This window comes from Heloderma suspectum, chromosome 2, assembly GCF_057233095.1.
Source record: "Heloderma suspectum isolate Gila_16-S chromosome 2, 16-S_ref, whole genome shotgun sequence".
Lineage (NCBI taxonomy): Eukaryota > Metazoa > Chordata > Lepidosauria > Squamata > Helodermatidae > Heloderma > Heloderma suspectum.
The window spans coordinates 295,399,167-295,424,155 of record NC_139459.1 but is presented as its reverse complement, the minus strand read 5'-3'; the positions used below and the strand labels follow the sequence as shown (position 1 = coordinate 295,424,155).

The 24,989-nt window shown below is 43.8% G+C and overlaps 1 protein-coding gene across 1 annotated transcript; it reads right to left on the bottom strand.

Annotated features, from left to right (window-relative positions):
• Positions 1 to 1,453: 1,453 nt before the first annotated feature.
• LOC146354852 (uncharacterized) lies at positions 1,454 to 24,804 on the bottom strand. The gene is made up of 5 exons (XM_084832472.1): positions 24,559 to 24,804; positions 13,956 to 14,025; positions 12,411 to 12,530; positions 2,910 to 3,094; positions 1,454 to 2,259 (listed from the first exon to the last, which is right to left on the bottom strand). Exons 1-4 carry the CDS (start codon positions 24,659 to 24,661, stop codon positions 3,064 to 3,066), a joined length of 324 nt encoding a protein of 107 aa, XP_084688598.1. The 5' UTR covers positions 24,662 to 24,804; the 3' UTR covers positions 1,454 to 2,259; positions 2,910 to 3,063.
• Between the last annotated feature and the right edge of the window lie 185 nt (positions 24,805 to 24,989).

Below are 24,989 nucleotides of genomic sequence, written 5' to 3'. Positions count from 1 at the left end.
ATGATTAGTTCTGTCAAAATTTGCAGTGCTGATTAGGGATGTCAGAGAACGCAATGGAAATGAGTTTGGATTTCTGTGAATCTGACCTGCGCATTATGCAGCAGACTGGTTTTTCCCGAGTCACATCGATTCTGCGGATTTGAGGATTTTATTTTTTTTTTACTTTCTGGAATTCTATGAAAATTTAGTCATAGAAAAACACGTCAATTTTTTTTAAAAAACGGTCAAAAATGTGTATTTCCTCCATAGGCTAAAACATGAAAATTCACATTTGGGGGGATTTGTCCACTGGGGGGATTTGCGTATTTTTACAAATTGGAATTTGTGCAAACTCAGGAAATTGTGGGGGAAACAGTTCCATCAATGAGCAGACAACAGAACGAAAGGCACCTGACAATCTGCGAAATGCAGACGGAAAGGATTCTACAAAATCCACACATCCATAGTGCTGATCATGATAAATGGGTAAGTGTGTGCAGTTACATATAGATGCCCCATTGCTGCATGCACATTTTTCTGGGTCAGGGAGAAAGTGATTAAGGGAGCAATCCTATCAAGATCAACGGTTGCCTCCAACCCCAGGGGCGACCACCTATCCAGTACAGGGTGGGAGGAATGGTGAGGAGCGAAACCCCTTCTCACTCCCCCAGCCCCACTTTTGCAGCTAGACAGCCGATTTTGGCTGTCTAGCCATGGGACCTCGGAGCACGGGAAGCGGTGGCTGGACGACATATAGGATGTGTCATACTGGATTTCTGACTTCCACGCCCCGCCCCCAGTAATGCCCTGTTTCCGCTGCTCCGTGCTGCTCTTATGAGCACAGAGTGTGGGGCTGATCCACGCTGCCTACGAGGCAGTGTGGGAGGGGTCGGGGTCAGTTCTTTGGGAACCGACCTCGGAGCGTGGGAACCGACCTATCCTATGGCTGTCTAGTCACTGACTAGTGGCCATAGGATTGCGCCCTAAACCTGCAATGCTATACCAAATGACTCAGAAGTAATCCCCATTGAACTCAATGGGACTTCCCAGTAGGCATGTATAGGCAAGCACTGTAAGCTGTGATAAAAAAAGCAGATTTCCTTCAGCAAATCTACAGAAGACCCTTGTCACAGCCCTGAGTTAATCCTTGCTTTTTTGAAGTCTAATTAATGTCAGCATCACTCCTACAGATTAAAATAATAATTCCATTATTGAAATACCTGTTGGGATAGTTGAAAAGGTGCACTCTGTAACTTTTCCTTAGACTTCTGGTCAACTTAAAGGTGGTAAGGCTAGAGTATAATGAACTTTAGAATAATGAGACCACTCCATTAAACCTTGAGTGATGTATAATTCCTCTCAGTTTCAATAGTATACAAAATGGACTTAATTTGAAACTGTAATAGATGCCCTTCTTTGCAAGGGACTGGAAAAGTTCTTTTGTTTATGTAATTTTTAGCCTCTTTTTCTTTTTGGTAAATGGCAATAAACATTCCCTAACTGACTGCAGTCCTATAAAAATGTCATTGTAAATAAGCACATGTTTGAGACTCTGTTTCTGGTCATTAACTCATTTGTACACTCTGAGTAACACTTAATAAATGATTTTGCAGAAAGGTGTATAGCTGTGATTTCTTAAAAGTGCTGCACTTTCCACCAAAGGGAATACGTTTTTCAGCCGCACATTCTTCACCAAAGGGGATATTCTTTTAAAGCAGGACATAGGGATTTGTACATGGCTTTGGCTGGCTCTGCTGGGAGTTTTGTTGATGAGTTCCTAAATATCACTTTGAAAATGTATCCATAGGTGTCCTATAAACAAATCTATGAAGGGTCTGGCTTCCTTTTTTGTCCACACATATAAAACCCTGATTAAATTTGATGTAGGTTCAGAGAAGGTTACTTAGTCTAAGCTGAATAATTAACCCCAATAATTAATATTTGATTTGGTAATTATACAACTTAATAAATCACAGGGAACATTCTGTGCTAGAAATGCCCTTCCATTCTACACAAAGAAATATTGAATGCTTTTTCATAATTGATTTGGCTTTTAAAGAAAAGAAAAGAAAAGAAAAAGAAAAAAAGCTCCAGCATCATGACAAAGAATTTTGGGAATAAGCCAGCACACTAAATCACTATTTCAATTTAAAAAATCATGACAGTTTTAGTACAAACATTACGTATAAGAGTATAATGGCTTGCATTCTGCCTTATTGCTTCACTGAGGAAGGTGGTGATGAGAAGCAGTTTATTTGAAAAATGGTTCATTGAAGTAAGCTGGAGAGATAAAAAGAAAACAGGAAGAGCCTGTAAACCTTACATTAATTACATTACAAGAGATTTCCAAAATGTATGCCATTATGGGCCAGATTATGGCACCTTCCTAATACATACAAGCCTATAAGCACTTGGAGTATATATGAAGTAACGAATTATTTCACAGAGCTGAATTGGCTCTTCCTCAACTGCTTTTCACAATTGACTTTCTCAGCTGCCTCTGCCATGTGACCAACTGGTAGACGGGTTTCCAAAGGGTACAATTCTGGATTCCACGAACTACCAACATTTACCCGTACTGTCAGGCCTGGGGCCTAGCCTGCAACTGGTTGCCAGAATCTGGGTCTGTCACACAGGTAAGGTGGCCAGGGGCATAGTTAAAAACAGGCTGGAGGCCAGGTGCCAGATGAGGCAAGCAGGAACGTGGCAAATGGACATATAATATGGTAAGTAAAGTATTTCAAAAGACATGCAGACAAGTGGAGCTATTCTGACATTTTTTCTAGAGCTATTCCGAAAATTTCTCCTACATTTTTTTCGACCATTCTCATTCAATTTGATAGAAAAGAAATTGCTTTTGAAAAGGAATTCAAAGGAGGAGAAATTTCAGAGGAATCCTCATGGGTTGGATTTGGGGTTCTTGTGCTTACCTTACTTGTGAGGTGGCTGAGGAGTGTGCGTGAGTGGCCTGTCTGACATTTACAGTCATCTCTGTGGCAGCCTGTAGCCTCCTTGGCTTCCCGCACTTCAGCTAAAGCCATCATGAGGAAGACATCATGAGGCAACTCCTCCCATGGGGGCTTTTCAGTTCAGAAAGTGCAAGTGGCCTGGGAGGCTGCAAAGCAATGGAAAGATGTGTAATAAATAGCCTTAAACAGTTTGGGACCAAGTTACTTGAAGGACCGCTTTTACCCATATCAGCCTGCCTGCACTTTAAGATCAGAAAGAGAGGCCCTATCTCATTTGCCCACCCGTGAGAGCAGTCAGGTGTGTGATCACATGTGAGAGGGCCTTCTCTGCAGTGGCCTTTTGGAACAACCTGCCATCAGAGGTCCACCATGCTCTGTCATTGCAGACTTTTAAGAAGGCCTTGAAAACATATTATTTTACCTTGGCCTTCTCTTGATATGACTGCTATTGTTGCTGTTACTTCTGTTAACTTTGTTGCTGGTTTTATTGTTGGCTTTTATTGTTGTTTTTATTGTTTTTATATTTTTATCACTTTTAATATTTTAATTGTTTTTATGTATTTTATTGCTGTAAGCTGCCTTGGGAGGCTTCTGCCCTGAAAGGTGGCCAAGAAATTTTTAAATAAACAAACAAATAAATAAGTAAATAAATTTATTATTATTATTATTATTATTATTATTATTAGAGAGAGAAAACACACACAGCACCATCAACCACCTTGCAGTGATTAGGTAAGCTCAAAAATACCACCAAGAGAAATTCAAAATTCTGCCCCAGAAAAGTAGAAGCCACAACACAGTTGATGCTGTTGCCATTTGCGGGAGCAGTGCAATAAACCAAAAGCCCTGAGGAAAAAGGAAAGAACCTGTGCTACAACCCTGCCAATAGTCAGCCCTATCTGTGAGAAACTGCTGGAGAATTTCTCTGCCCCTAGGAGAAATTCGGTGAAATTGTCCCCCCAGTTTCTCTGCCCACAGATAGGTTGGAGAATTTTGAGAGGCCATTTGCTCACAGCTCTAATCCAAAGTCCTGATTCATAGGATCCCTGGCCTTCCTATATGGTTCAGAATAAAAATTTTGAAACTCTACATTTATATCTTTTGAGCTTGTATATACATTATTATGGTTATCTTTAATACTAAATAGCAATTTCTTTGGTGCCAGAAGTGATAAAATATCCTGGCATATTGGTGCCTAGAGATAGTTTTCAAATGATTAAATGGAATTTAAATGTGATATTGGTAGAGATATCTTGATTTACAAAGACGGGCATCACTTAAATACTTAGAGTAAGGTTAACATACTTAAGATGAATGTTTTGCCATTGGTAATCTATGTTCTACATAATATTCCTTTATATATTTCCCAAATGTATTTTTAAAAAATGTTATGCAGTATTTTGGATGTTGATTGTGTGTGGGGTATGTGTGTGTGTCCTCCCCATTTTTCACCTTAAGAGGATGCAGTTGCCAATTAAGGAGGGAGGATTTAATTTTCCAGATCTTAGTTTACATCATAAAGCTTATTTGTTAATGATTAGCAAATTATCTTTTTCCTCTAATGCTCCTCCATGGATTGTTTTGGAGTCAACTTATTTGGCACCTCTTTCTGCTGGATGGCATTAGGAACTGGCATATTATAAAGAAAGAAATGGCTCCATTTGCAATTTCAGCAGCTACAGTGACATGGCATACAACGTCTCAGCTGCAGTTTGATCCATATTCTCATGCTAAATTCATTTTATGGGAGAATCCACTTTTGAAAACAGAGAGGTAGCCTTTTATGTGGAGGAGTTGGGTTGATAGTAGAATTTATACTTTAGATCAGTTAACAGGATCAAATGATAAGTTTTTACCATTTTCAGTACTGCAGCTTAGATATCACTTACCTTCTAGTGCTGGGTGGCAATACATTCAATTACAGCATCTGCTGGAGTCTATATATGGGCCATCAGCAGTGAGTGCTTCAGCACTTTCTATATTGTTGGAGGAATTATTTGGTTCTTTACAGAAAGCTCAGCCGACAAGAGTTGTTTATAAATGTCTTTTGGAATGTAATAAAGTGGATGTCCGCTTTGTTAGAGAGGAAAAGAACAGGAAATCAGAATGCTCTATACAGCCTAATCAATGGAAAGTTTCCCTAGCATTCATATTTACTCTGTAGATTTAAAATTGAGCCTGAGTCAACGAAAAAGGATGTTTCATGTATATTGGACAACACAGAGGCTTGTTAAGAAGAAGCTGGCTAGCTCTGTTGGATGCCTCACTGATACATATGGTGTGGGCATGTCTTGTGATGGCTTCTTTTTGGTTTGAAGTTATTGTTGTTCTTGAAAAATCTGTGATAATTGCAGATGTTCATGCACTTTTAAATTATATTCCTGTGATGTGGGGATTACATGGACAGCAAAGGCAGACTTTCAGAGCCCTTACAGTTGCAAAGAGACTCATACTTCAAGCCTGGAAGGATAAACACCCACCACCTATCATTCAATGGTCTGAAGAACTTACTGTCCCTGCTACATTTGAACATATCTCCTATAGTTGTCAACTTCATGTGGATGCTTATTTAGATATTTGGACTGCTTATATTAATGTGTATATTTGAAGTAGAAGCAGTGAATCCTCTTTTCACTCACTTCTTTTTCTTTTTATAATGGTGTCATAAACGATTATTGTGAATGCATATGCTTTTATGTCATGTTCTTTGTGGGGGTTTTCCTTGTTTCCCTACTCTTTCACTGCTGTTTTTTCCCCTTTCTCTTTTTGTTCTTGTTATATTTGCAAATACTTGTTCTTGTTGTTTTTAAAAGAAGAAACTGAATCCAACCCATTTACCATACTTTAAAGAGAAACGTATCTCACCATAGTAGGGAAGACTGATTAGGAGATCTGTGTTCCTTCCAAGTAGCTGTCCAGGTTCTAACTGCTGATGGGCAACTTCAAGACCCCTGCTCTCCCTTCTTAGGGTTCTTTAACTTTAAAATGGACTTGGACAGGACAGCCTTTCAAAGAGGACACCTTCAAATAGAGGGCAGTTCTCTGTAAAATAGGACACATGGCCAGCACTGCAACCAAGAGGGTTTTCTTATCCTATAGACCTGATTGGCTATTTGAAGGCCTAGAGTCCTGGTTCAGAAAGAGGGAAGGCACTGAAGGCTGGCCTCTGGAGGCCCCAATTTGAAGTCCACCTTGTTTCCTTCAGATTTTCCCATGCAAATAGTGAGCCTGTGTAGGGATGTACGAATCCCTTACCTGGCTCGGCGCAGGGGCATCCGTGGGGTGGGGAGGCGCTCCATCCCTCCCCCCAGAATCCTCAACGGGGGGAGAGGCGCTCCGTCCCTCCCCCTGGAATCCTGCCCGGCTGGCTCCACTCCATGGCCAAGCTGTGGAGCTGCCGGCCGGCTCCGGCCGCCCGCAGCCAGACATCCGGCCACTGGGCAGCCCTGCAGGGATGCAAATGGCGGCTGTCGTAGCCACCGCCATTTGCGTCCCTGCGGAGGCCGTGATAGGCTACATAAGTATTTACATAGCCTATCATGGCGGGGGGGGGGGAAACCCCAGCGTACGCAAATGGCAGCGGCTACCACCATTTGCGTACGCTGGGTTTTTTTCCCCCCTGCCGTGATAGGCTACGTAAGCATTTACGGTAGCCGCTGCCATTTGCGTACGCTGGGGTTCCCCCCCCCCGCTGTGATAGGCTACGTAAATGCTTACGTAGCCTATCACAGCAGGGGGGGGAACCCAACGTATGCAAATGGCGGTAGTCACCGCCATTTGTGTATGCTGGGGTTCCCCCCCCCCGCCATGATAGGCTATGTAAATACTTACGTAGCCTATCATGGCCTCCACAGGGACGCAAATGGCATTCCTGCGTTAGCCGTGATAGGCTACGTAAGTATTTATGTAGCCTATCACGGCTAGGAAGAGACGGAAGCGAATGGCGGCCAGGATGGCCGCCATTCGCAAAGCAGCGTGGACGGGAGCAGGTAAGTGGTCTGTTTCGCGCACCTTTCATGGGGTGGGGGCGGCGGGGACTTCGTCCCGCGCGCCTTTTATGGGTTGTGGTGGGGGCTTCGTTCCGCAACAGATTTCAGGGGGCCGAATGCGCTGGCATTCGGCCTCACCAAGATCCATCACAGAATTCTCTGACATACCTAAGCCTGTGGAGGAAAAGGCATTGGAACTGCAACTGGTCCTGACATTTCCACGCAGAGTCTGCACATGTACACCACCTACATGTGTGTAGCTGCCTTTTGGGGAACTTCAGAAGAGCTCTCTACCAAAGGTTGGGATGGGGCAAAAGTTGTGTGGTGGTGTTGGGAGGGTGCTGCTTCCCACCATCCTCTACACTTTCACTGTATGTGTGGAGAAGGCTTGAAAGGGTCTCATAAGCAGTATTTTTCTCTCAGTGACTACTGGGGCTTTGCACTCTCTCCAGTGCTTCCAAATGATAGATAAATGGGACCTCAAGGGAGGCAAAAAGCAAGGGAGGCCTATTGCCTTTGTTCCCTGCTGTGTGGTTTCCAGGAGCATCTACTGGCCACTGCTGGAAACAGGATGCTGAGCTAGATCATGGACGTTTGGTATTATCCATCTGGGCTCTTCTTTATTTCCTATGAACTGGTTTTGTTTGGGCAATTCATGTGTGTCTTCTATCCAGAAGTCATTTTCACCTCTCCCCACCAGCGAGCAGGATGGCTGGGTGCACCCCTGCTTTTAGTATAGTATATATAAGCAGCCAGGGTACTTCAAGTGACTATGTACATATACATGTACATGTGTTTAGAATTACAGCCCATCCATTCACAAATGCTAAGATCCAAATGTGTGTAACGACACCCTGGTCTTGCTTTAAAAACATAAAGAAAACTGAAAAACCTATTTGGGGATGGGTCAGTTGGGTAGTCTTTCCTCTGCCACTTCTTTGATCCCAAAGCAGATTTTCATCCCCCTTTCTAAAGAAAGATAGTTAGGGTTTCATCACATACATCAGCGTGCAGCGTGCGGCCTAGCCCTTGGTATGGGTAATAATTTGGAAGCATAAACATTCCTGTTGAGCAGAATTTAATTCAATTTAATAAACGTCCTGTTAACCAAGCATGCTTCTAACTCCTCACTCTCTGTGTCCCTCCTGCTCTATGTCAATACTGAGTCACTTCCTGGTAGCTCTTCCTTCCAACCTTCCCTCTGTGTCACTGAGTTATTCTTCCGGTCTGCTACCCCAGTGCTGCTACCTAGTTCCTTGTACACTGATACACCCACCTCTCTGCCAGCTTAAAATTGATTTACCAAAAAGTGGGGTTTCCTTAAACATACTGAACCTTGGATTTTGACAAGTTTTGAGGGGGTAAGTTTCATAGGGTGGGGTAGGGGGTGACGGGAAAAGAAAGCCATTGGAGAGCACCTCTCAGATATTGGTATATAGATACACAAAGACTTTCAAGGAAGCCTAGCTTCTAAACTTGGTAAAAGCTTTCTGGTTTTGTCACACCGACCCTACCTATGACTCATGTTTCATGTGAACAGGCCCTAAAGAGTAGTAGGCTGCTGGATAACTTGGATTCAAGAGGGACTCACATGATCTGCAGTGGCTGGGTGTCTTGCAGTGCACAGTCAGTAGATGGTGGGAAGGAGGGCTGAGTATAATAGCTATAGGGACTTCCTCCCTGTGCACAAAGCTGAATGTGTGCATGGCACGGGTTGGTGGTGCTCTTTTTCTTTCCTTTCATTTTGTAAAGTTCTCAATGCCTCTTTTTAAAGCAAATCTTGCTGATGTATTGGCAATGGTCACAATAATGGCCATAAAGACATGGTTAGTGCCGTTGAGACGATTATGTATAAAGAGAAAATTAGGTGTGAAAAGTTCTGCTTTTAATTTTACATTATATGCTGGTTTCATAGCCATAACTAAAGCAAGTTTGTTTTCACACCTATGAACTAATCTTAAGGAAACTATGTAAGCATTTATGGTATTTATAATTCTTGGAGTTATAATAAATGAAACTCTACATTGTTGAGAGAAGAGCATGAAGACAGGCATATAAATCTCAGTTTATGTATAGGATTATCCATGTGTGCCATTCAATGAGGGGATTGTCAAGAGTGCCGTAGGGGTGCGTGCGTGCGTGTGTGTGTGTGTATGTGAATGAAAGTGCTAGCAGGAATGTATGCCTGGCTTGTAAGCATGTACGTTAAGGGTGCCTCAGGGCAATCTTAAGCACTTTACTTTATCTCTCATTCCCATTTAATGCATATGTTTTTTGCACTGAAGCACACTATACTTTCTACTTTGTGAATTGATTCTATTTGCTTTGGGATGCAAGAAAAGCATTTGGATGCATATGGGGGATGAACTGCCCTCCCAACTTTAAAATATCCTCACATATCTGTGGGTGTTGAAACTTCATCTAACCCCTCACATGCATTACAACATTGCTACGCCAAAATGTTATAGTTGTCATAAAATTATAGCCAACAAACCTAGCAATATCTTTCTGTGGATGTACTGGGGAAAACTCTACCTGATCTTCCATCAAAAGCTCAGCAGGGTAGGTTTATAGCATAAGAATAAACAAACCTATCAGTCCTGCATGAACACATCTAAATTGCTGTTAAAAGTTTCAGTGACAGGCAAGTTATTTGATATTGGCTGTATACTCACAGAACAGTGTGCCGAGCTTCCCATATACATATACTCCAGAATATAATCTAGGAATATAAACTAGGAAATATACCCCAGAACAAAATTTTAGTGTGGGGGAGGGGTGGGGGAAGGAAACTCATTCTTTTGTATTGGCAGTGGTCACAATATGTATTAGAAATAGAAAACAGGAAACTTTGCTGTTTAGTTGCTATGATCTCAGTGTCCTTTTAGAATTTAAAGAGCCTTCAACAGGAATGAGTTTAAAACTAGAAATCATCAACATGATCCTAACATTTGCTGTACTGGAAAATAAGCCACCAGGAAGGAGCATATTAATAACTGTGCCAGCATAATAAAATATGGCATTACATCAGCATTCCAGGGAGAGATGTATTATCATTCTTATGATCATGACTTGGAAGCTTATGTTCAGAAAAATATCATATGACATATTTGCAGGGTTTGACTTTTTCACTGGATGTCCAATCACACCCTTTCTGAATGAGACCTTTTGATGGCAGAACAAGCACATCAGATATTTCGATTTATAAGGTTTCGTAAGAACCTGGGTTGTTAGTGAGATACATTGTGCTTTTGCAAACTTTAAAACTTCACAGAGTTTAGTGTAAATATCCGATGCAGATGATCCTACCTAACCAGATGAACTGCTATTTGCAATAAACTGTGTTTCTATTTATATCAGCTAAGGGTGTTTATTAAAGACACAGAATGGCCACAGATGTTTGGCAATATTCAATGATGAATTCACGATGTAGGAAGTTAATAATCAGTTAAAGTAGTGTGGTGACCACGGCGTATTTACACATTCAGCTGAGAACTGAGTGCTTATATTATGCTAGATTTATCATTATTAGTGATGTAAAAATCAAATCTGTTGCATGTAAGGAGTTGCTGTCCTTTGAAAGCTTTCCATACCCACAAACTCAGCGCTATTCCAGGGAGGTTAGTGGCCTTGCCTATGCAAAGGCTACTGTTCATGCCAAACTATTTAGTGGTGCACTGTGGCAAATGTTCAGGGGGAACGTATTTGCAGCCAAGGCCATCAATGCTAGATTTAAACCAAGGTCTCCACGGGTGAGAGCCTTGAATATATAAAACAACTATGCACTGAGATTCCCAATGAAGTCTTTAAAAGAGCCACGCTAAGGAAATATTCATTAAAATGAAACCAAGCCCTAACATGCCACTAACAGACACTTTGCATATTATAGTGTGTGTGTGTGTGTGTGTGTTACTTTTAGTACACCTGTAAAGGAAATATAAGTGGACAAATTGCTGAAAAGAATAGCCAATCACTGAATGCAGATAGCAGGGGGGCAGCAGACTTCACCCCTTCCCCTATGACCAGGGGTGTTGCTAAGCAAGATTCAGCGCCCAGGCCCACAGGACACAAATCTGCATAAAATCTGCATATGATAATTTTTATACAAATTCAAAAGTAAATACTAGGATGTATTTACATTTCACAGGAGGCAAAGCCAACCAACTAATTTCTCATCTAAATCATCTCAAGCAAAGTAAGCTCTTTAGTTAATTTGCACCCTGAGCTAATTCATCCCAAACCAATGAAATCCCCCCCCCCTGCTTAATTGGGGGTATTGCAGCATGCAGGATGGGGAATGTTATCCCCCCTAGTTGTAATGCCCCCTAGTTGAAACCTACCCCCTTCATGGCAATTAAGCGGAGAAAAAAACCTACCATTGGCACCAATGGACATTCAGGGATCTCGGGAAATAGATTTGGGGCCCTGGGAAATAGATTTCGGGCCAGGGCACCACAGTCCCAGGCCTAGCAATGCCCCTGACTATGAGCATTCATTGAATACTGAATGGAGCCCCTTTGCATACGTATAGCTGTATGCACAGAGGGCTCTACCAGTCAAGTTCGTCATCATGTGGATCAAGCCCTCTGCACATACAGCTGGCTGGGGCTCCCGTTAGGTGAGCCTGTGAATATGTGTAGGCAGAAGGGCAGAGTCTGCTGTCTTCCTCCTGGGGCTGGATCTACACTTACCGCCTTTTTCCGGTTCCAATGAGGTTTCACCGCCCGCCTTTCACACTACGCAGTAGCCGCCTCGAATTGGAACCGGAATTTCCCACGTCCGTGCTCCCACTTTCAATACCCTGATATCCCAGTATTTCCACTTAATGTGCTCTGATTTTCCTCTTTCGCTACCATATCCGGTCGTAGTCCCCTCCCCCACCTGTCCATATGCGGCAGTGTTTGTATTTCCCTCCTGTCCAGTCACAGCTCTCGACAGCCCCATGTCTTCTTCCGGCTACCGATCGCATAGCTTCCTCAGCAGCCCATGTTTCCTCAGCAACAAGCAAAGGGCTGGATGTGCATGTGCTTGTCTGATCTCGGAAGCTAAGCAGGGTCGCTCCTGGTCAGTGCTTGGATGGGCGACCGCCTGGGAATCAGGCTTCCTGCACTGAGCAGGGGGTTGTTCTATCCCTTCAAATGAGACTAAGTTTTACCCCCTCCTATCCCCCGCTCCGGATGTTTTTTTTTTAATTAAGGCGTTATCCTCGCAGAATAGGGTCTTCTCTGCCATGTTTTTTTTTTTTCTAATTGAGGCATGATCTTCAAAGCTTCGAAGTTGTGAAGCTTCACAAATAAACGAATAAACAGCAACAACAGGGCTTGAACCTGAGACTTCCTGTACTGACCTATGAGCCCTTGCCTATAAACTAAAAGCAATAGATCAAAATGTACAAAAATCCCTTAATGCTGAGTAATGATGGACATTTTTGTGGATAGGTTTCTGGCCTTTTAGATGTTCGTACTGGACTTACAGTTCAATCCTAAGCATGTTTATTTTGAAGGAAGTACCACTGAAGGCTGGTCTGGATGTTTGGAAAATCGCATAGCACAGCCCGTCTGTCTGTGACTGTACCACTTCCAAATGTGGAAGGCTGGGAATAGAAGAAAATACACAATGTGTCTGACAATACTGTCTAGTTCCTTGTTCATTAATACATTAATACATGTTGATATGAATGGAGGAGCATACAAGAATACAGGCTTTTAAGCCATTTCATTTAAATGATATATAAAGTCATGATATTTCTATGAAACTAAGTGTAGCTTTTAAAAAGAATAACTTTTTCATGTTACATGAAAATAAAATCTTGAGAGAAGTCATTGTGACCTATTTTCAAGGGGAAATTTATTTTTGCACTTTCTCTTAAGTTTCTCTGTTTAGTGAAACTGGGCAGAAAGTCAAACATCTGCCTTTCTTTCTTTCTTTCCTTCCTTCCTTCCTTCCTTCCTTCCTTCCTTCCTTCCTTCCTTCCCTTTCTTTTTTCCTTTTTTTTTTGTTGTGCTTGCTATGAAAGATTCAAAATGCTGTAATTTCTCATGCCCTTCTGCTACTGTCTGCTATGAAAAGATTAAGGAAGTCTATATTCTGAAGATGCCCTCCATACTGTACATTAATCAAGGTGGGTGGGTGTAGGGAAACAGCTAGCATTTTGGCTCACAATCATTTTACACCACTAGCAATAAACAGGCAAAACTACAACTTTGGCTTCTGTAAATGGGTTCTTTTGAGGTTCTGTGCATTCTGGCTTACCACAGTCACCCTATCATTCTGTGTTAATGGTAATTGCATGCATGAACCATTTTAATGGATCTGAAAGAATTTTAATAGGGGGTCACTATTAAAATACTGTGGTGCAATACTTAATGTTATGTTTTATTAGCTTTCCAAAAATAAAACCACACTGTATCAACACTACCGTCTCATGGGACAACATGGGAAACAAGGAACATAAGATAATCAAGTGGTTGTAAAGATTTTTTTAAGGGAAACAAGACTCATATTTTAATGCTATAGCTTTAGCTATAGTAAAATAAAAACTCTTTTCATTTTCTGTAATCCTGAAACCATGAGCAGTCTTACAAACGATTTCAAGATTATAGCTTTTCTCATGATTTATTTTTATTATTTATTGGGCAGAGGGGAAACTAACATTTTTAATGCCTACAATTGCTTTCTGTACTTACAGTTCTAAAATATTCAATGGAACCCTTTACTGAATGAAATACAATGGTCCTGGAGCAGAGACTATTAGACATGCTTAAGCCCCATTGAAGTCAATGATACAAGCTGGTTGTAACAAAGTTAAATCCCATTAATTTCAGTGATACTGGGCTTTTGCGTACAAACAATAGATTGAATCCAAAGTTCAATGGGTGGACCTCCACTCATAGATTGCAGCTCCTGTGCCCCCAGCCGAACTCTGCTGCAGAAGGTTGGATGACCCTCCAGAAAAGCATGGAATGAGGCATGAAGGGGGGAAGGGCTGAAGAGGGACAAGGAAATCAGTGAAAGTTACCTCTGTCCCACTTCCGTTTGCAGAAGCCTCTGATGGATCCAAGCCCTTTCCATCCATGGAACGGGTCCATCTATGAATAGAAGGATACCTTTCATTCATGGAAGTGCAACTTTGGTCCACTCCATTGTGTCTTTGGTCCAGTCCATGAGCCCCATTGAAATGTATATCAGATGCACACCATTTGTTGTGCATTGAAGAAAGCCCAAGGGTCCATCGAGTCCAGCATTCTGTTCACACAGTAGCCAACTAGCTGCCCACAGGAAACCCACAAGCAGGGAGCCATCTCAATAGCAGGATAAAAGCTCCATGTTAAGAAAGCCCTGGAAAGCCAGTATGAAGAGACAAGATTTATCCAAAGGACCTTCAAGTTACATCACATATACATTGTGAATATATTGAAGCTGTAATCTCCAAGCACAAAAATGAACCATGACAAATGACTGGAAATATGCATAGGATGCGCCTAAGAAAATTTGCCATTGTCACTGTGACATTAACACATTTAGAAAAATCATTCACTAGAAAAGCATAAGAAATCTAATTGCTGTGATACTATTGGCTGCATTCATATTACTCAGATTTTTTTCTTTGTAAAAATTATTTCCCTTATTCTGGTGCTGACATAGTCAGAGTAATTAAAATTCTAGAAATCATGTCTTAAAAGCATTTCCACAGCCAAAGAAACAAGCCCAGACAATCTGTATATGAACTTGATCTTCCTTTCCTATTTCTGGAACAAGATTTGTCATAACTAGGTAAAGGATCTTGTGTGTAATGGTGAATATATACAGTAGGCTTGGATCCAGATTTAAGCTGGCAGTATGGACTTCTCTGCTCCCTCCTTCCCAGGACAGCCCCACCAGCCAGCTGAAAATGCTACACAGGCAGTCAGAACTTGAAGACCCTGCTGAATGGGGGACAGCTATGTGTGAGGGCATCAAGTGGAAGGATTTTCCACAAGTGGAGCCCTTCCTCTTGCGGAAGACAGATCCTGGATCTAACCCATAGAAACTTAATTTCCTTTGGGTGTTAGTCATGGCCAAGGACTAATGTCCATATTCAAGGAAGGAAAGGACTTAGTCCTAGATTAATCCCAGATTAGTTCACAATGATGGTTGGTCTTTCCTTTGTAGTAGTTTGGCTCAGCTGTGCTTCTCATCTCAAGCTATTTTTGTTCTTTCACCTTTTTATGTTGCAGTGTGGAATGCTTCTACTCAAGGCTCCACTCCAGCCACTCAATTCTCTTCCCCCTCCCACACAGTCTTCTGACTCCCCCACTCCGCACACAACCTCCCCCCAAACCTCTGTGCCCATGGAGCATGCTCACTCTTCATTGGACTGTTTCACGGTGCAGATAGCACTTTTTTCCTAAATCTTTTTTGTACTTCTGAAAACCTCAGGTGTCTCCAAGCATGCTCAACGGCGCAGCTAGGTAATTTTAGACCCTGGGCTTAGTGGTCTTATGGGGCCATCTCCCTTTAGATGGCCATGCATATTACTTCAGTTGTGAAGCACCCAACTAACATTTATCTCTCCTACCCGCTCTTCTGACCGCCGTCCTGTGCTTTAAAACTGCTTTGCATTCCTGACATGCTAGAACAACAACAAAACTGTTTGCCAACCCTGATTAAAAAATTATTGTGAGCATGTGCACTTTTGCATTTTAAACTGAAATCATATTTTAAAATCATACTTAAATCACCATCATGACTACAGGAATAAAATGGAATTTGCTTCTGCACCTGCCGCTTTCTGAGTGGTCATTTGGGGCCCCTGTGGTAGGCCACGGGACCCTGGACTTTGGCCCCCAAGTCCAGCCTGAGCTGCACGGCTGAGCCTGCTGTCTACATAAGGACCAACACTTGGAGAATTAAAATCTCGGCCTGGCTGGGCAAACCCCAGTCATAGTGCTCAAGAAATTGTTTTCTGTTTGGAGGTGTGTTTGTTTCTTGCTGCTGTTGTTTTGTTTTGATAATAGACAGCATGCCAGGTCCATCAAATGGTTGGTGCTGCCATCCTTAAATATGCTATGTAATTGCAAAGATATTTTAGTGTAACACAGTTATAAAAGAAGTAACATGGCTCTTAAGTAAAATAAATAAATAAGGAAGGGATTGGCATCTTTTTTGTGTTCTTTTATGTGAGGAAAAGTTCACAGAATGTTCCTACATAAACACAGAAATGGATCTTAGCCTTTCCTCTAACTGTTCATTGGTTGAGAAATGATCACCCCTTCATATTCCATGCATTTTAATTAATTAATTAATTAATCCACCCTGTGTTGCTAAAATAGCTGTAAGGCTTTTCCTAAAGGTTTTTTGACTGTTGTTTCACCTGACTGGATTAATACATTTTCCACTCACTGGTGTGAAAGAACTCTATGACATAAGGTCAATAAGAAATCCCAAGCAGAGCATAAAGTTAAATATAAATTATTTGGAAGTTTGTTATACTGAAGTATGAAAACACATAATTCCATCAAGTGGAATGGAATGCCTGTCAAAAAATAAAATCCAACATGCAATGTGCAAATGAAATGACCAGTCTGGTTTTTTCAAACTTGAAAAATTACAGTAATCCTTTTAAGGACTTAAAAAAATATGGAGTAGATTAGGCTGAACTAACTGGTGGTGTTTATCATACTTTGCTCTGTGGTTTCAGGAAACCTTCTGGCAAAGCTGAGATTTTACAAATGGATTTAAAATTAATCAACATCTATTTATGAGAAAGTTTAAACCATTATTAATTCTCTACAAATACCCCCCCCCCCCGTCTCTCTCTCTGTTTTTCCATAGGACTGATCCTTTGTGTCTACCATCTGCTGAATTGTTGTAATCACATTTTTATAAAGCACAGTCATACTTAATTATTCTTCTTGGGAAAGCAGCATCTTTAAGTACATTAGCAACATTTTAAATTCCACTCATGTAATGCAAGAATTTCCTACTGCCCTCTGTTAAAGCATAAAAGCAGGTCCATATGGTTGTGACTGAAAGCCAGTTAAGCAATGCCTGACTTTTAAAAATGTGGTAAGTTCTGTGGACATTTTGTTTTAATCTACAGCCCTGACTGTAAATATTAAAATAAAAAATAAACACTAACACTCGCTTTCCCAAAGTACTTGAAAGTGCTTGATCTTCTAGCATGCATGGAGATGACATTCAAGCGTAAACACAAATGTTTCATTAAGTTCAGGGTTGCAATACACAGGAACTGAAGTGTTATTTTACTAAAGGCAAATCAAATGCAAGTGTATTCCATCCTTTTAATTTGTGATACTCTGCATTAAAAGTGCCTTCTATTTCCCATTTAGTAGGTCTTGTTTTGAGCAGCCTGCTGGGCCATCATTATAGAAGCGGTGAGAGAACATGAGAACATAAGAAGATCCTTGCTGGATCAGACCAAGGGTCTATCTAGTCCAGCATTTTGTTGACGCGGTGGCCAACTAGCTGTCGACCAGGAAACCACAAGCAAGACATGAATGCAACAGCACCCTCCCGCCCATGTCCCCCAGCAACTGGTGTACATAGGCATCCTGCCTCTAGTGCTGGAGGTAGCATATAGCCATCAAGACTAGTAGCCATTGATAGACTTCTCCTCCAGGAAGAAATAAGAGAGAAACAAGCTATCCTTGGTTACTCATTTTCCTCCCTCTTTAGAGGAAAATCATGTACCCAGTTACCTGGGAGTAAGCCCAACTGAACTTAATGCAACTTACTTCCAAATAGACATGTATAGGATCGCACTGTGGATATATTTAGGAACATAGCAAGCTGCCTTATATTGAGTCAAAATGTTGGTGCATCTTGCTCAATATTGCCTATGCTGACTGGCAGCAGCTCTCCGGAGTTTCAGAAAGGAGTCTTATCTGGCCTTACCTGGAGATGCAGGGATTGAATGTACAGCCTTTTACATACTTTTACATATGTAAAATGTAGAGCCTTTTACATACAAAGCATGTACTGCCACCAAGTTCCCACTCCCACATTATTTCAGAAAAACAGTTCTGCTTGGCATTAGCCCCCTACACACTTCATTTACCCTGAGCATGGGGGGCACTGCTAGCTGGGGCAAGTGATGCCCGGGGTCAAGACCTGCAGCATGGCCCTGCTCTCTACTCATCATGTGATACTCCTTCACTCAAAGGAGTATAAGGAGGCCTTTCTGAAGGAGACCCTTCTCTGCTTTAGATCTTCCCTAATTATGGACTTGCTTATATGTAGATAAGTATTACAGGAAGTTTGTTCCCTTTAACGTCCTCAATTTTTTTTTAATTGAATCTCTCTACGACTCTCAATAATGGGAAAGGGGGAGCATTTGCTTGGATCTAACAATGGAACCCATTACCTAGGGAGGAGGAGGCCTCTCCCACACTGGAGGCATTCAAGATGAGGCTTGACAGCCATCTGTCGGGGATGTTCTGACCTGGATTCCTGCATTGAGCAGGGGGTTGGACTTGATGGCCTTGTAGGCCCCTTCCAAGCCTACTATTCTATGATTCCATGATCTACTGGTACTGCCTGACAAGCTGCCTGGAAATAAATAACAAAGAGGCTTGGGTGGGAGACCAGCATGGGCTAAAACCCCACATTGTTGAAATCCATAAGTTGCTCTGTGACTGTAATAGCGAGAGGAAGTGCACTCTGTATGAGGACTAAGGGATGCTGGGAAGTTGCATACCATCCTTCTCATCAAGAACATCACACAAAAGGGAAGTTAAGTGTGGCTCCAACTGTGAGCAATGAGTGTTGAATTTAATTGATATGAGCTGTTTTGAATAAACTTTTGATACAATTTTTGTGTGGAAGTATCAATGAATAACCCCTTCATGGATCACTGCCTTGTTGTGGCGAAGGGGCTTGAGTAACTCAGTGAAGCCATAAGCTATGCCGTGCAGGGCCACCCAAGACGGACAGGTCATGGCAGAGAGTTCTGACAAAATGTGGTCCACTGGAGAAAGAAATGGCAACCCACTCCAGTATTCTTGCCAAGAAAACCCCATGGAACGTATCACAAGGCTAAAAGATATGACGCCGGAAGATGAGCCCCTTAGGTCGGAAGGTGTCCAATATGCTACAGGGGAAGAGCAGAGGGTATTTCCAAGTAGCGCCAGAAAGAGTGAAGCGGCTGGGCCAAACCCGAAAGGACACTCAGCTGTGGATGTGTCTGGCGGTGAAAAGAAAATCCGATGCTGTAAAGAACAATATTGTTTAGGAACCTGGAATGTCAGATCAATGAATCAAGGTAAGCTGGAGGTGGTCAAACATGAGATGGCAAGATTGAACATCGACATTTTGGGAATCAGCGAACTAAAATGGACAGGCATGGGTGAATTTAATTCAGGTGACCATCATATCTACTATTGTGGGCAAGAATCCCTTAGAAGAAATGGAGTAGCACTCATAGTCAACAAAAGGGTGGGAAAAGCAGTACTGGGGTACAATCTTAAAAATGATAGAATGATCTCAGTACGAATCCAAGGCAAACCATTCAACATCACAGTAATTCAAGTCTATGCCCCAACCACTGATGCCGAAGAAGCTGAGGTTGATCGGTTCTATGAAGACCTACAACACCTTCTAGAACTAACACCAAAAAAAGATGTCCTCTTCATCATAGGGGATTGGAATGCTAAAGTAGGAAGTCAAGAAATCACCGGGATAACAGGCAGGCATGGCCTTGGTGTACAAAATGAAGCAGGACAAAAGCTAATAGAGTTTTGCCAAGAGAACATGCTGATCATAGCAAACACTCTTTTCCAACAGCACAAGAGGCGACTCTACACATGGACATCACCAGATGGTCAATATCGAAATCAGATTGATTATGTCCTTTGCAGCCAAAGATGGAGAAGCTCCATACAGTCAGTAAAAACAAGACCTGGAGCTGACTGTGGCTCAGATCATGAGCTGCTTCTTGCAAAATTTCGGCTTAAATTGAAGAACGTAGGGAAAACCACTAAACCTTTCAGGTATGACCTAAATCATATCCCTTATGAATATACAGTGGAGGTGAGGAATAGATTTCAGGGATTAGACCTGATAGACAGAATGCCTGAGGAACTATGGACGGAGGTCCGTAACATTGTTCAGGAGGCAGCAACGAAATCCGTCCCAAAGAAAAAGAAATGCAAGAAAGTCAAGTGGCTGTCTGATGAGGCTTTACAAGTAGCTGAGGAAAGAAGGGAAGCGAAAAGCAAAGGAGAAAGGGGAAGATATATCCAACTGAATGCAGAGTTCCAGAGAATAGCAAGGAGAGACAAGAAGGCCTTCTTAAACGAACAATGCCAAGAAATCGAGGAAAACAACAGAATGGGAAAGACTAGAGATCTCTTCAAGAAAATTGGAGATCTCAAGGGAACGTTTTGTGCAAAGACGGGCATGATAAAGGACAAAGAAGGCAGGGACCTCACAGAAGCAGATGAGATTAAGAAGAGGTGGCAAGAATACACAAAAGAACTATACAGGAAAGATCTGAATGTCCCTGATAGCCATGATAGTGCGGTCACTGAACTTGAGCCAGACATCCTAGAGAGTGAAGTCAAGTGGGCCTTAGGAAGCATTAGTAACAACAAAGCTAGTGGAGATGACAGTATTCCAGCCGAGCTATTTAAAATCCTAAAAGATGATGCTGTTAAAGTGCTGCATTCAATATGCCAACAAATCTGGAACACTCAACAGTGGCCACAAGACTGGAAAAGGTCAGTTTACATTCCAATTCCAAAGAAGGGCAACGCCAAAGAGTGTTCAAACTACCGCACAATTGCGCTCATTTCACATGCCAGCAAGGTGATGCTCAAAATCCTACAAGCTAGGCTTCAGCAGTATGCGAACCGAGAACTACCGGAAGTACAAGCTGGGTTTCGAAGAAGCAGAGGAACTAGAGATTAAATCGCCAACATTCGCTGCATCATGGAGAAAGCAAGAGAATTCCAGAAAAACGTCTATTTCTGCTTCATTGACTACGCTAAAGCCTTTGATTGTGTGGATCACAACAAACTGTGGCAAATTCTGAAAGTGATGGGAGTACCAGACCACCTTACCTGTCTCCTGAGGAACCTGTACGAGGGTCAAGAAGCAACAGTAAGAACCAGAGATGGAACAACCGATTGGTTCAAAATTGGGAAAAGAGTACGACAAGGCTGCATATTGTCACCCTGCTTATTTAACTTATATGCAGAGTACATCATGAGAAATGCCGGGTTGGATGAATCAGAGGTCGGAATTAAGATTGCCGGGAGAATTATCAACAACCTTTGATATGCAGACGATACCACCCTAATGGCAGAAAGCGAAGAGGATCTCAAGAGCCTCTTGTTGAGGGTGAAAGAGGAGAGTGCAAAAGCTGGTTTGAAACTCAACATTAAAAAAACTAAGATCATGGCATCTGGCCCTATCACTTACTGGCATATAGAAGGGGAAGAAATGGAAGCAGTGACAGATTTTACTTTCTTGGGCTCCAAGATCACCGCAGACGGTGACTGTAGCCATGAAATTAAAAGACACTTGCTCCCTGGGAGGAAAGCTATGGCAAACCTAGACAGCATAGTAAGAAGCAGAGACATCACCTTGCCGACAAAGGTCCGTCTAATCAAAGCTATGGTTTTCCCAGTAGTAATGTATGGCTGTGAGAGCTGGACTATAAGGAAGGCTAAGCGCCGAAGAATTGATGCTTTCGAACTGTGGTGCTGGAGAAGACTCTTACGAGTCCCCTGGACTGCAAGGAGGTCAAATCAGTCCATCCTAAAGGAAATCAACCCTGAGTGCTCATTGGAAGGACAGATAATGAAGCTGAAGCTCCAATATTTTGGCCACCTAATGCGAAGAGAAAACTCCCTGGAAAAGACCCTGATGCTGGGAAAGACTGAAGGCAAAAGGAGAAGGGGACGGCAGAGGATGAGATGGCTAGATAGCATCACGGATGCAATGAATATGAACTTGAGCATGCTCCGGGAGAGAGCGCAGGACAGGAAGGCCTGGCGTGCTATGGTCCATGGGGTCACGAAGAGTCGGACACGACTGAACGACTGAACAACAACAACAAATTAATGAATAAACAATTCTGTATAGGCTGTGGGGACTGGATGTGTTGCATGAATGTATCTGATAACAGACTGAGCTGTAAGTAACCTGTGCTACAACTGAAGCAATAGAAAAACAGGCATAAATTGGGGTGCATAGGCATACATCGTCCTCTGTTTCTTTCTTCATGCTTGTTCAGGTAAACTAGATCTGTGGCTCCTATAGATGTAGGTTTATTGCTTCTAATTTATACACTGTCTTCTCATGAATGCCTCAGATAATGAACAAAACAAAACAACAGTAAAGTTCACAATAAAACAGATACAATTATCAAAAGGGTTCAGAAAAACAACAACACAGAATGATCTCAGATTCCTGGAATTAATACATTTTCCATTCCTGCAGAATTCATTTGTCTGAAGAATGTGTCTAAAACAACAACAACAAGGATAGGGCAAGCTCTCAGAATTTCCACATATTGATGTCACCATTATCAGTTTAAAAGACAGATTCCAAAACAGCTGCCCTCTAACAAGTCTTTAACCAGTCCAGTAACTTTTCTGTTGTTTTTAAAGCTGGCAAACTCTTCTGAGAAATGCCCTAACACCGGTGCAAGCATGTCTGGCCATTGGGGGGGGGGCATTGCGGGCGGGTGGGGAGAGAGGACATGGCTGCATGCCATTGGGCACCCCCAGTGGCAACCCCAAGCAGGAAGGGGCAGGCAGAGTTGCTTTAAGCTCTGACCCCCTCACAACCAAAGCTCTCTCGCCCATGTGGCTGCCCTGAGCAAGAGAGAACCACCTGACGGATACCCGACGACCAGCTCCAACACCTTCTACCTACTGCTTCGACGCTGCACTCAGCCCCGGCTCGCCCCGTGCCTTCGGCCACCGGCGCTGACCGTGCCTCCAAGGGCACCAGCGCTTGCCTTGACAGCTCAGCAGCTGCGCTTCACTCCTGGGTGGCGGTGCTTGCTTTGGCAGCGCACGCACGCCCCCCTTGTCTTCCTGTGCCACCGCTAGCCCCCGTGCCACCGCTAGCCCCCGAGCCGCCGCAGATGTGGTGACTAGCCCAGCTCATCCCTGGTGGTGGCGGCAGCTGCGCTTTGCCGCCTTCCGAGGGACTCGCCCTGCCCCCAGTGCCTTCTTCCACCTGGGCCATTCTCTTCGGGGCTAACAGGCCCAAAGGTTTGGAGTTTGGGGGGGAGGGCTATTGCTGGCCAGCGCCCTCTTCGGGCTTGCGGGCCACTCAGGCCTCCACCTCTGGCCTGCCTTCCCCTGGGCTTCAGCTCAAGTGCAAGAGCTAGTGTGGTATAGTGGTTAGAGCATCGCACTGGGACCCAGGGGTCCCGGGTCCTGGTCTCCACTTGGCCATAAGGCTTGCTGGGTGACTTTGGGTCAGTCTCTTTTCTCAACCTAGTCCTTTATCTACGTCATGCCTCCTAAGAAGGGACAAGGGGGCGGAAAAGGGGGGGCTAAAGCCCCACGACCCCCCCCCAAAAGGCCACAGCATAGGAGTCCGAGGATGATGCAGACCCAGTCCTGGCTTCAATTCTTTCATGCCTTGAAGCGGCAGAACGTACCTCTGGGATCGCCCCCCCCCCCCCAGCCGGGCCTGGCAAAACCACGGCAGTCCAGCCCAAACAGACAAGACAGCAGACGCAACGTTCACTGTTACTTTCCATTTCAGCACGTCTGGACGCCATTGAAGCCTCCACTTCATCCTCTCAATTTCATCTTGCTGGCACACCACTGCCAGAGGCCATCCACCCTCCCGAACCGAAGCCTCTCTATCACCGGTGACGCAGGCAACGTCATCCACCTCGCTGCCAGGGAATCCAAGAACGGCCACCCTGGGTCCAGGTGAGACAACCATTTCACCTCACTTCACATGGCCGGGTGGGGGACCTACCGGGCCATGGGGTTGGATGCCCTGGTTTACCCCTCAGGGATGGCCCTCCCCCCCGCCTGTGATATCTCCACTAACCTCGGCCTCCATGGTTAGAGTGGCTCAGCCAGGGGCTTTAGTTGGGGTTCCCAGCTCATTTACTCATGCGAGCGGTCCCCCTTCTTCAATGGGGCTTGGCACTCCCCCCCCCAAGTACGGCAGGAGACACCCCCCTTACATCCCACCGCCTCAGCAGTCCCAGCTGCTCAACCTCGCTTGTGCGAGCTTCTGGCAAGGACCTGCCAGATTGACTCAGGACCCCTTGCCCCCCCCCCCCCGGCCTGTTCAGTCAACATCGCAGATAGCACCCATAGATCCATACACTAACCTTGGAAGGGGAGCTATGCCTACTGGTGCTACTTCTTCGCCTACTGGCTTTCACTTGACAGTAGCCACCAAAGAGAAGATTTTGCAGGGGGAATTCATAGACGTTTTTTCCCTGTTATTTATTTCGGGTGCCCGATTCCAGTGAAAAAGAAAAGAACCGCGATAAGGAGCCCCAGTGTAGTAGGGATGTTGGAGAATTCCGCCATGGACTCCAGTGAGGCCAGATTCTTTAGAATCCAGCCCCCCGGAGTCCATGGCGGAACAGACTACCCCCCCGCCGCCTCCCGAAATCCCCAGAACGGACCTACCTTGTGGTGGCGCTGGCGGCTCTGGCGGCAGCTCCAACAGTGGCTCCGGGTCATTTTCTGGGCTGCTGCGGACGCAAATGGCATCCTGCGTAGGGGACGCCATTTGCGTCCCTACGCTAGGCCGTGATAGGCCACGTATATATTTACGTAGCCTATCATGGCTAAAGCGGGGATGCAAATGGCTTCCACTACACCGTTTGTGTCCCTGCTTTAGCCGTGAAAGGCTACGTAAATATATACGTAGCCTATCACGGCCTAGCGTAGGGACGCAAATGGCGTCCCCTACGCAGGATGCCATTTGCGTCCACAGCAGCCCGGCAGTGGATGGAGGCCCTGCTGTGGATCAGCCCGGCTGGGCAGGCTTCCAGCGGGGAGGACCGGATCACCTCCCCGCCACCGCGGAACCCAGCGGAGCTAGGTAAGTGGGGTTT